The sequence below is a fragment of the Microtus oregoni genome, unplaced genomic scaffold (assembly GCF_018167655.1).
Source record: "Microtus oregoni isolate MIOR12 unplaced genomic scaffold, Mior012 000070F_ref0000104, whole genome shotgun sequence".
In the NCBI taxonomy this organism is placed as follows: Eukaryota; Metazoa; Chordata; class Mammalia; order Rodentia; family Cricetidae; genus Microtus; species Microtus oregoni.
The window spans coordinates 3604086-3616683 of NW_024543977.1; the positions used below are offsets into that span (position 1 = coordinate 3604086).

The window sequence follows — 12598 nt, forward strand, 5'->3', positions numbered from 1 at the left end:
TGTGGCACCTGTGTCTCCATACTGAAGCATGTTACATGTTAAGTCAATATATTTCCCAGTCGGAACAGTGTGGCATTCTGAGCAGCTCTCTGTCATAGTTTTCTCACAAATTGTTTCTGACATGTTACTCTTTTTTTTTTTTTTTTTTTTTTTTTTTTTTTTGATTTTCGAGACAGGGTTTCTCTGTAGCTTTTTGGTTCCTGTCCTGGAACTAGCTCTTGTAGACCAGGCTGGCCTCGAACTCACAGAGATCCACCTGCCTCTGCCTCCCGAGTGCTGGGATTAAAGGCGTGCGCCACCACTGCCCAGCCATGTTAATCTTAAAAATAAATTATCACATATATATTTACCTAGGAGACAATTATTTTAACTGTTAGATTCCACTAGTATTCTATATCCTTGTTAATAAATGCATAGTAGACCTAACCAATTATGTCTCCTATACAAAAGCTATAACTTTCAGAGTATAAATTGAGTAATAACATCTTCCTCTCGCAGTCTCCCTGGTCTTCCTCACCTCCTCTTTGTATTGTGCTCTCTGTCTCTAAGCTTTATCCAAATGTTTAAATCAGTGTCTTTAATCTGTGTATTAAAATGTGTGATAATCATTGTTAATTCACACATACAGAACAGTCTGTCCGTAAACTATCCTATGAGAAGCCATGTTAACGCATGCCTATACCCTAATAGAAACAGGAAGATTGTGTACTCAAGGCCAACAGAGCTACATAGTAAGTTTAAGGCCACCCTGGGCTGTAGATGACATCTGTCTCAAAAACAACACATTGTTTATCTAAGCATGTCTCAGACTAAGAGGTTTAGTGGAGAAATCTGAGCAAGCAGTGGTCCTGTCTAATAGTCCTGTACAATCAAGACAGTAAGAGAGACACATAAGGTCAAATGTAAACTATCACCTCTGAATGTTTTTAGCAAATTATACTAAAAGGGAACCTTCTTCTAGTCCCTTGATGATAATGCCTCTATTTTGCCATGCTACAAGGAACATATACACATTAGGTATGGTGACTCATGCCTTTAATCCCAGCACTCGGGAAGCAGTGGCAGGTAGATCTCCATGAGTTCGAAGCTAGCCTGGTCTACAGAATGAGTTCTGGAACAGCCAGTGATGCCACACAGAAAGACCCTGCCTCCAAAACCCGGGGGGAAAATTCAGTTAAAGAAACATACACTTATGGGCCAGAAAATATACAGAGCATTTGGAAGAGTCCAGACCAGAGAGAAAAGGAAGTAACTTGGACTTTTAAATGTATAATAGGCCCTTGTGAGCAGGGTTGTCAGAGCCTGGAGGCCAGCAAGGACTTTGATATGCAACCACAGGGGTATGTTAGTGGAGGCTTAAGTCTCTTCTGCCAGAGGCAGGGGAGGGAAAACCTTTTTCACAAGTTCCTGAAAGATGCTAGACTTTTATCTAACCACTAGAAATCTGTAGTCTAGCTTTAGCACATTCTGGATATATGAACTGCCTGAGACCTGATGCATAGCAAGAAACTAACAAACAAACAAACAAAAAAAAAAAAAAAAAGGAACAGTACCTCCTCAGGTGCTACTCATGTGTTGAGAGAAGTTCACTGATAACTTCATAGGTTTATTTACCACTGCAGTTTCTAACTATTAGCATTAGGTGGGGATGCTGTTACTTCTAAAACACTAAATGAGTATTCTCTGGGCACGAAGGAGCACATCTACATAGGACCAGGAAGAAAGGGAAGTAACCAAAAAAATAAAAGAAGTGTTTGTGCAAGCCACAAGGCGGCGTGCTCTCCGTGTCCTTGATGCCTATTAGAATAACAATAAAATCATAGTGCAGGCACTCTGGGTGTCAATGGGTGGAAATATCCCAGAGGTGTTAAGTATTTAAAATGACTATTTTTATGTGTTCTTGGTATTTAAGATGTAGACATCTGAGCAAAGACATTCATGCACAGGAAATTAGATGTGCCAAAGAGGAGATAAGAATTTGGAGATGATGTCCTAGTCTTGCTGCAGCTTGATGTGCTATGGCAAGCTGATATCCATGGGAGTTCTGTCCGTAGTAGCCATGGGAAGAAGGAGTGTGTGGGATAGGGGAGGGAGGGGAAACTGTGGTTGGACTGTAAAAACAAATAAACAAGCAAACAAAACATTGGAGATGAAGATCATTATAGAAGTCTTGGGAGTCTATAATGCTGTGAGAATTTAAAGGAAGCTTATCAAAATTTTATTTGGTCTACTAAAGACACCATTTTCCCCTTACTGCCTCCCCACCCCTTTTTATCTACCTATTACGTTTTGACCAAAAGAAATACTAAAATCCAGAGAGGGGGCTGGCTAGAGAAACTGCTTTGAGGCTTTGAATGATATTAAAATCACTTGCTCAGTAAGTCTCCTGTATACAGACATTTAGGTTTCTAGTATTAGACAGTCATAAGCTACTGTGTGTGTGTGTGTGTGTGTGTGTGTGTGTGTGTGTGTGTGTGTGTGTGTGTAAATTTCGAGGCAGTATATGTGTAACTTTGTTAAATACCATCAGATCTCCTTGTGTGTGTGTGTGTGTTAGTACCATCAGATCTCCTTGTGTGTGTGTGTGTGTTAATACCATCAGATCTCCTTGTGTGTGTGTGTTAATACCTTCAGATCTCCTTGTGTGTGTGTGTGTGTTAATACCATCAGATCTCCTTGTGTGTGTGTGTTAAATACCATCAGATCTCCTTGTGTGTGTGTGTGTGTGTTAATACCATCAGATCTCCTTGTGTGTGTGTTAATGCCATCAGATCTCCTTGTGTGTGTGTGTGTGTGTGTTAAATACCATCAGATCTCCTTGTGTGTGTGTGTTAAATACCATCAGATCTCCTTGTGTGTGTGTGTGTTAATACCATCAGATCTTGTATAATGCATGCGCATTACTGTCAGCCATTTGAGTAAATCTAAATAATGTTCAAATCATTGAGGACTATTTGACTTTTTATTTTGTTTTGATTTTTTTTTTTATTATATAAGTATTTGGAGAGGTACCTAAATGGCACAGCACATGGTTTGTGGAAGCCTTTATTTGGCTTCTAGAGATCAAACCCAGGTTGCCAGGTTTTGGGGCAAGAGTATTTATAATTAAGGCTGTTTTTATATCTATTTGTTTTTAATTGTCGATGTATTTTATATATTTATACTGTGTATTTGCAGGAGGTTTGTTATGTTTTGTTTGAGGTAAAATCTTGCCCTGAATTCTAAGCTGGCCTGTAACCCATGGTCTTCCTGCTTCAGCCTGGATTACTGAGATTCCTGATGCATAGTGTCACCTCTACGTCTTTGTGATACAGCCTTTGTTGCATCTATTTTCTCTCTACCTGTTTAGCATATTTATCTATAATGGTACAGACTTAAAGTCTCTACAGTATTTTATAATGTTTTCATTGTTTTCATGTGTATGCGTGTTTTGCCAGCTTGTGTGAATGTGCATTGTGTGTTTGTAGTGCCCACTGAGTTTAGAACAGGGTGTTAGATTCCTTGAGACTAGAGTTGTAGATGGTTGTGAACAACTATGTGGATGTTGGAATTGAACCTAGGTCCTCTGGACGAGCAGCCAGTGCTCTTAACTACAGAGCAGTCTTCTCCAGCCCTTCTAACCCTTTTTGTTTGTTTGTTTTGTTTTGAGACAAGGGTTTCACTACATAGTCCTGGCTGATCTGGAACTCTATGTTAGAACTCTCTGTTAAAAATACCCCTACTTCTGCCTCCTAAGTGCTGGATGGAAGATGTATGCCACCACAGTGTCTACACTATTTTAAACAAATAAGATGATAATACATACTATTTACCCATCAGAAAATATCTCTAATCTTACAGTGGTGTGAGTATACATTTCAAAGATAAGAGATTCTTCTCAAACTTTGCCCCCTCCAGTTCAAACAGTGCTTCTCAGTCTTTCTGAGATGAAGTTTGTGGGAATGGTGTTATAGATGGTCCTCAAGTGGCATCTACTTCAGGTAAAACAGTTGAGCTCCTCTTTCTTTGGACTGATCATCTTTCATACTCCACCCACCTCCAGGAAGATTTGGGGATCTCTCTGGTGCTGAATACAAGCACTGTCATACAGCTTGCCTTCTTGCCATTTTGTTCATTGTGCCATATTGTATCTGATTTTATACTTGTGACAGTTGTTTTCTGTCCCTTAACCTAGGTAGGAGAACCAGCACTCTTTACAGTGGTCTTCAAGCTGAAGAAAAATTTTGACTCTTAAGTCAATAAGGAGTGCATTGCTGGGTTAGTATATATAAGCCAGGAAGGGACACCGTGCAGACAGACCTCAGCTTGTGCTCGCAGGCCTGGGCGACTTTGTTGATCCCTCTGGCTTTCGTTGTGTCGTTAGAAGCAGCAAAGCTGACTGACTAAGAGAACACTCTCTAGAGCCAGGCATTTGGATTTAGGTTCTGATTTCTGCATGTCTTAGCTATGTAACGCCTAGAATATTCAACACCTCAGTCCTCAAAGCTCATAAGTAAGTAAATAAGAAATTTTAGGATAGTGCATGGTGAATACCCAGAATTGGTTAGATTTTATCATCATTAGCCACAAAAATATTTATGAGCTATTGTGAAACCTAAGTAAGTTCTAATGCTAGTTCCGTGTACCACAAGTGATAATTCATTGACTTTAAAAAGACTTTTTCCATTTATTTTTATTTTTTTTTTGAAGGAACTTTCTGTTTCTGGGTATCTGACTTTATGTTGAGAAGACAGCATTAATCTCACTACTGCAGATTGCTTCATTAATAGTTCTTTCTGCTTGGGGGGTGGGATCATTTTGTTCTGAGTTTAGCATATTCAGCTATCTGAACCTTGTCTTTCTCTCACTCTGACCCAGCTTGGTGCATATCTTGACTTCTTTTCTAAGTTTACCTCCATGTGGCTCACATAATAGTTGAAAAGAGCCCTTCCTCAGAGGCCATGGATTATAGGTCTTTGCCTTTGAAAACAGTTAAGACTTTATTATTCATTCAGGTATCTGTCTGGCCTTTCTGGTGTGTGCTTTTGAATCCTGATCTGCCAGCATTACAGCTGCATACTCTATTAAGTCATCAGAAAGTATTGCCAGGGCTGAAGTGGGCAGAGTGCTAGAGCACTTCAAAGCCATGGACTTAATCCTCAGCACCAAAAGGGGAAACAACAAAAATTATAGCTAACAGATCCTCCTGCCTGCATCCTGTGGATGCAGAGAAGAGAAGGGGGGTATTTTGTTTTCTGACTCAACTGTGTAGCCTAGGCTAGCCTCAATTTTGCAATCTTCCTGCCTCACCTCCATGGCCAGCTAAACAAGAGGGTCATTTTCTTTCTTTTTCCTCTTCTTTTATTCTGCCTATTGTGCAGAGCCCAAAGCAATATGCTAGGTAAATGCTTTACTACTGAGCTGTATCCACAGCACTGAAGGAGAGTCATTAATGGCAAATTTCTCCATTCTAAAGAGGTAAGAGTTTAATTTGTACACTTTACAGGTGAGGAACAGAAGGATCAGGCAGCAGATAAAGTCACTGGTAGTTGTTAGAGGCATACTCCAGCCTTGCAGGCTTCTGGAGAGCTTGTCCCACCTTCCCATGCTGATGTGTAGGAGGGAAGTGGTCTCCAATAGAGAACCAAAGAAATAGGCAGGGTGGTTATTTATCACCAGTGACCTATTTCATCTGGCTTCCTTGCTGAGCTTCAGCATAGACTTTCCTTTCAAATTGAGCAGAATGTCTCCCCAGTTCCCCTCTTGTTCTTTCCCCGTCCTTGATTTCTGAAAATGTGGCTGAGCCTGTTTAGCATGCTCAACAGTGCAGCAGGAAGTAGTGTAGATTAGCATGCTCAGCACTAACCAGATTCTGTTTGAGGCTTTAGAAGTCCTACTTCTCTCCTTTTTGGAAGGGTGGGGGATGTAATCAAACAGTTCTAGTACAGTTAAATTACTTCTGATGAGAGAGGGATAGAAACAGTAGATCCAGGGAGGACCCTTCTCATAGTGAAGAAACAGTAAGTCCAGACAGAGAGTGAGGCTGTTGACAGACAGCAAAAAACAGCTGCATTGAGAAAACGGGTAGCTGGTTGTGGTGGTACATACCAGTTTTATTTGCTGAAGGAGGTAGAGGTAGAAGGATCACGAGAAAAGGTGTGATCACCAAAACTGACCCACTGATGAAGAGGTGCTTGACAATGTTGTATAGATGAGATTCTACCCCTGAAATGAGGGTGACTTCTCAGAGGTCATTAAAGCCAACAATTGCACTGATTGCTGGGAGCCAGCATTTTACACAATGGGACCTTTTTGTATATCAGAAAGATTGGCTTAGCTTATTAGAAATTTTGTTTATGGTTCTTTGGAAGACTGTATCTTGTTTGAAAGAACTGGAGGAGGAAGGAAGCCTGCCAACACAAATCCAGTCCCTGACTCCATTTAAAGCTGGAGAAGAGACACCAGAGTGGCACCCACACTCTGCACACACATCACACACACTCACAAATATTAAAATAAGTGGAAGAAAATGGGCTAGGGTTGTGCCTGGATGGTAGCGTGCTTGCCTAGTTTGCATGAGGCCCTGGACTCTATTCTCAAAACTGTATAAAAAGAAACACAACTTCTTAATATATTTGGTCTCCCTTAGGTGCCAGCAATCCCGATTGTAACATAGGCTTGTTTCTTAAGGGATGTGTAAGTGGCTCTTTCTTCAGGGTCGGCTGCCTGTGTCTGGATGCTACAGCTTACCAGAATCGGTTTTTTTAGATTTATTTATTTATTTATACAGTATCCTGCCTGTAGGCCAGAAGAGGGCACCAGATCTCATTACAGATGGCTGTGAACCACCACATGGTTGCTGGGAATTGAACTCAGGACCTCTAGAACAACAGTCTGTGCTCTTAACCGCTGAGCCATCTCTCCAGCTCCCAGCCTACCAGAATCTGTTTTTTATTTCAGGTCTCTGTCCTGGGCTGCCCCGATCCAGTGGTGCATGAGATTGCCTATCAGTATGGGAAAAATGTTGGAATAGCTTTTCAGGTCAGTCTGCCTGTTTGTGGGAATGGTGAAGAGTAGGCACAGCCAGCATTGCCCTCAGTGTAGAGCTTAAAGCAGGGAGGACAGTGGGTGTGACTCATTTCTCCTTTCACCAGCTCATAGATGACGTATTGGACTTCACCTCCTGCTCTGACCAGATGGGGAAGCCAACTTCCGCAGACCTGAAGCTAGGCTTAGCCACTGGCCCTGTCTTGTTTGCTTGCCAGCAGGTAGGTTGTATTGTCTTTGAAATACTGCTGAGGAGCCATGCCTTTAGGCACAGCTGATGAAATATGAGAAAAAGAACAGCTGGAGGCATTTAGATAAGGGACCACAGATTTTATCCTGGTTTCCTGAGATGTTAGGGTGTAATTATACTTCTATAAGCCTTATCAGTGAACACAGATTGTAATCTTTTTAGTTGTTGTAAGGGCTAGTTGATGTAATATTCATTATCTTGTAAATCAGAAAGGGCTAGTGGGATTTAATATGTTTTGGGTGTTACAAGGTTGACAGAGGTGTGACTCAAAGCCTCTTAAAGGTACAGGAAGTGCCAAGGGTGTCTAAGTGTGAGAAATTCGTAAGTTCTAGGCATTTAATGGAGCTTTTGCACTTTGAGAGAAGCTTTAGAGCCTCAGCCATTGCTTCTGAAGTGAAGAGGTCAATGCATTAGGACCACATAGTTCCTTCCTTTTCCAGATTGAGACTGTCAAGGAAGTAAGTAAAGCTGCTATCCTGTTGTTCATAAATATTCATGAGATGCTTAGGAAGTGTCAAAGATGCTGCAATGACTGTCAAAGCAGCCATTTTCACAGCATCTTCTGGACCCTAGCCATATATATGCTTTTGGCTATGCCAGATGCTACTTGGAATAAATGGGCCATTAGCTGTGATGGGGTGTGTTTAAAATAAATATTCATCTGAGTAGTATTTAATTGGCTATTTATTAGTGTAATAAAGTGATGATCACCAACTGCCTTTTTGCTCTAAAATTTTAAAAATTTTCGGGAGGTGGTGGCGCACTCCTTTATTCCCAACACTTGGTAGGCAGAGGCAGGTGGATCTCTGTGAGTTTGAGGCCAGCCTGGTCTACAGAACAGGTTTCAGGACACCTCCAAAGCTACAGAGAAGCCCTGTCTCAAAAAACCAAGGTGGGGATGACAAACTTTTATCATTCTTCTCATAAATTTTGCTTTTATTCTTTAACATGTAAGTAATATCTCTAGAACAAAATAGCTCCATTTTGATATTAAAACCAATGACCTTCCTTATGATTACTTTTTTTTAATATTTATTTATTATGTATACAATATTCTGTCTGCATGTATTCCTGCAGGCCAGAAGAGGGCACCAGACCTTATTACAGATGGTTGTGAGCCATGTGGTTGCTGGGAATTGAACTCAGGACCTTTGGAAGAGCAGGCAATGCTCTTAACTGCTGAGCCATCTCTCCAGCCCCTTATGATTAATTTCTGATTCAAGAAAGAGAAGAGATGATTTTCACCCTCTTTTCTAGCAGAGCTACTGTGGGTGATATTGATTGATTCTAGAGGAGGCTGATGCCTGGATGGGGCCTGGGGACCATAGACATTCTCAGTCAACTGAAGGATAAATACTGAACAGAGACGATGGGACACTCAGAAACTCTTGTCATCATTACCACGCTCCATCTTCTCACAATTTTGAGGCCAAGTTAAGCGAAAGGTGTGCAGTTCAGATATAATAGCACAGACCTGTAACCCCAATACCCAGAGGCTGATGCAGGAGGATCGTGAGTTTGAGAACAGTCTAGGCTACATATATTTAAAAAACAAAACTCAGATATTAAAAAAATGACAACAAAACATATACATGCTATGAATGGTGGGTCCCTTTTCCCATGAGACAGAGACTTATTAACTCACTAGCCCAATATTCAGAAAGATTATTAATATATATATGCCAAGTTGAAAAAACATTTCAAGAAAACCTTTTGTACATTAAAGCTTTAGTGAGGAACATTTTATGTTAGGCCATAACCCCCTGCACATTCCCAGTATTCCTGAGTCATGTGAGTATAAAATGAAGGTATATCCGATAATAGAAAAGTTAGTCATTGGCCAGCATTTCTTGTACAATTTCAGGCCTTCATCCTCTCACAGGTTCATGTGCATGAGTAAACTTTCCCTGACTTAGTCTGTGAAGAGTTCTGGGTTGTTCTGCTTTTAGAAATCTCAACAATTATAAATGTTTTTCATGAGCTCCGTGAAACAAATGGACTAGACTGGCTTCTTTTGATTGTTTCATTACATCATTTCTAAAGGATCCAGTTTACTTTCCTCTACACAAAGGATTAATAGCTGATATGCATTCATAGATAATGGGACAAAATGAGAAAAGACACGGAATACACAGCTCTTATGATTGACCTGTCTATAATACACAGCTCTTATGATTGACCTGTCTATAATACACAGCAGATGGGAAATTGCTGAGGCTTTATATTTGGTTGGTTGGTTGGTTGGTTAATTGTTCTTGAAGTAGGAGCAAGGAAAAGGAACAGAATGTTACCCAAACTGTGGTTTTATGTGCGCTTTCTGGAAAATCCCAGAGTCACAAGTCACCCAGTTATTCTGACCAAACAGCACTTTTCTTGGTTTGCCTGTGAGGCAATGGGAAAGAGTTAGAAGGCATCATGCAGCCTCCAGAAGGAAACACATGATGAAGCTGAGCAGGAACAGTCTCTGGACAGGACTCGTTTCACATTTTGGCAAATGGACCAAAAGTTAATCAAATATATATTTATACTTAGTCAAGCATGTATTCATAAATTGCTCTCAAAACCCTGCGTTTAGGATCTTTATGGATTATACTTTTAAAAAGAGTTTCTTAGCAAGAAATCTGTCAAAAGTTCATGGGGCTTAAAATAACTTGGGAAAATAAATTTCAGAAAATAATGCAGGATTATACAGTATCTTGCTTTAATAAAACTGTGTTTATTTTAGTTTATAAAGGAGGCTTTCTTACATTGATCCTGATCTCACAATTCTGCTTTGTGGTATATAACTGTTTGTTCTATAAATGAAAATGATGCTCATGTCTGGCCAAAATGGAACATCTGGTAGATGGCACAGAAGGCCGTCTTTCCCAAGTCTTCTAAGAGTGGCATTCATTTTACTGTACTTGAATTGCTCCTGCAACTAACAGTGTGGATAATAGTACCCATTAGGTCTACCCACAGACCAGGTAACTCGTATGTCATAGCACTGAAGATATACTGCACACAGTATCCACTATTGTTAGTGATTCACAGCACATTCACTAGAGTACTTGTGAGGTATTTGTAAACCTTTCCTTGGGCTGGTGTCTTGTCCACAGATTTGTCTTTGAACTAATCCATCTGCATAACACTGAAGGTCTTGCTCTGAGATCCTAGGCCTTTCCAAACAGGTGGCAGTCTCCTTGCCTCAGCCTCCCAAGTCATAGTATAATAGCCATGCCCACCAAACCTGGCTTTCCTTTTCCTTTTTAATGCTGCTTGATATTAGAACTTGCTGGGCTAAGTTAACTGATTCTCCTATTTTTGATACCTTTGAGAAGAATTTCCTGGTGGAAATTCAGGCATTTGTTCCTGATGGTCAAGGTGTTTCAGGAGGCTGTGGCTCAGTGGTAGAGATTGTCTGGCATGTGTATGGCCCTGGGCTTGATTCTCGGTGTGCATGTGACACACACACACACACACACACACACACACACACACACACACGTTTCAGGATTTCTGAAGAGGTCCAGTGATTAAGTATATTCTTGTATAAATATTTTGTTTTCTTCAAGAGCAAAAACTTGAGCTCAGTTGAGTACTTGCCTAGCATGCACAAATCACTGGGCTCCATCACCAGCACTTGAGAGGTAGATGCAGAAAGACTAGAAATTCAATACATAGTGAGTTCAAGGCCATTCTGGGCCACTTGAGATTCTGTCAAACAAACAAACAAAAAATCCAAAAATATTGTCAAAGACCTTATTCACAAGTACAAACCAGAGCTAGAGGCAGATGTCTGTAATGGAATTATACACCTAAATAAGAAATCCATTTATCCTAAACAAGTCTCCATCCTTTTTCTTTAGATTCCTTGTACAGTAATATCTATCTGAATTTGCTGTCTCAGGCTTTATGATATGAATTTCCATGCAAGTTTGAATGCACATTTTCTGAAGTATGGTTATAGTAATGTCTGGCAGTTATTTTTGCTGTTTGTGATGCCCCAACAAGTAAAGAATTGATTAGCAATTTTGTCCTTTTTTCCTTGCTTAGATTTGCTGGTTCCCTTCCCTAAAGATAATATTTAATCACACAAATATGGGAACATGAGTAAGACACAGTGATACCTCATTTTGGAAAACAATGGGAGAAAATCGTCTGGCTTTCTATTTCGTCTATGTATTTTTTTTTTTTTTGATTTTTTGAGACAGGGTTTCTCCGTAGCTTTTGGTTCCTGTCCTGGAACTAGCTCTTAGACCAGGCTGGCCTCGAACTCACAGAGATCCGCCTGCCTCTGCCTCCCGAGTGCTGGGATTAAAGGCGTGCGCCACCACCGCCCGGCTCTATGTATTTTTTTTAATCGTCACATTATCTTTCTTGTGTTTTGTAGTCACCGCTCTGTGAATTATTTATTTTATAAGGAAAACATTGAGTACTTTGTGGGGGAACAGGCAGCTGAGCAGTAACTGGAGTGCCCACCTTGTAGCATTAGTAAATAAACAGTCATGTTTCGTTTCATCTGGAATAGCAAAGTAGCGCTAGTGGATTCTTAGACTCCATATTTAATGCATTGAGAAAGGTTGCTGTATAAAGGAATCCTGAATACAGAAACTATAACAAAAACAATTTCACTGAGTTACAGTTCTCATGCTAGGGAACTGAACCTGATTTCCAGGCACCATCAGCCTCATAAGACTGTACCCATCAGTAGCTACTCCCCCATTTTCCTTACTCTAGCCCCAAGTAACCACCAATAGACTTCCAATATACACAAATAAGTATTTGCTTATTTAGTATGGTGTTTCCATGTTGTAGCATGGCTCCTTCCTATTTATACCTAAGCAAAGGTCTACTATAGTCACATTATGTTTCGATGACATAGAAGTATTTTACTTTTTGGGTGAGATTACATTAGTTTAAAAGTTCTTTTTAAAAGCTTTCCTTTCATCTGCTTGTTACTTAATAAGTCACTAGACCTAAATGTCAGGCTGCAGCCGTATTTCCAACTGCCATCACCAGCCCCTGCACCAGATGCTCAGGCTTATGCTATTGTGGTGACTCTTTGGTGTGACAATTCTCCAGGTCTGGGGCCGACTCATGCTAGTGCAGTGATCAATCCCCCTTGCAGCTTTATGAGCAGGTTTCAGAGTTAGCATCATACTCACGCACAGGTGCTTTCCTACTGTAAAATAGCGTGAGCAAGCAAGGGACACAGTCATCAAAATTGTTTTCTCACTGAATCTGGGGCAAGAGCCATCTTCCTGTTTCTCACTTCTCCCTCACATGTGGGGGATGGGGGGAGGCTTCCTGAAGTTTGATATTTGCATAATAAAATTTGCA

The 12598-nt window shown here is 40.5% G+C and overlaps 1 protein-coding gene across 1 annotated transcript in view; it reads left to right on the forward strand.

The window, feature by feature from the left end:
• Pdss1 (decaprenyl diphosphate synthase subunit 1) overlaps nucleotides 1-12598 on the forward strand; it is a 38059-nt gene that overhangs the window by 19747 nt on the left and 5714 nt on the right. The window contains exons 8-9 of the mRNA XM_041641569.1: nucleotides 6940-7020; nucleotides 7134-7247. Coding sequence (XP_041497503.1) covers nucleotides 6940-7020; nucleotides 7134-7247 — 195 coding nt within the window. The remainder of the gene's footprint in view (nucleotides 1-6939; nucleotides 7021-7133; nucleotides 7248-12598) is intronic.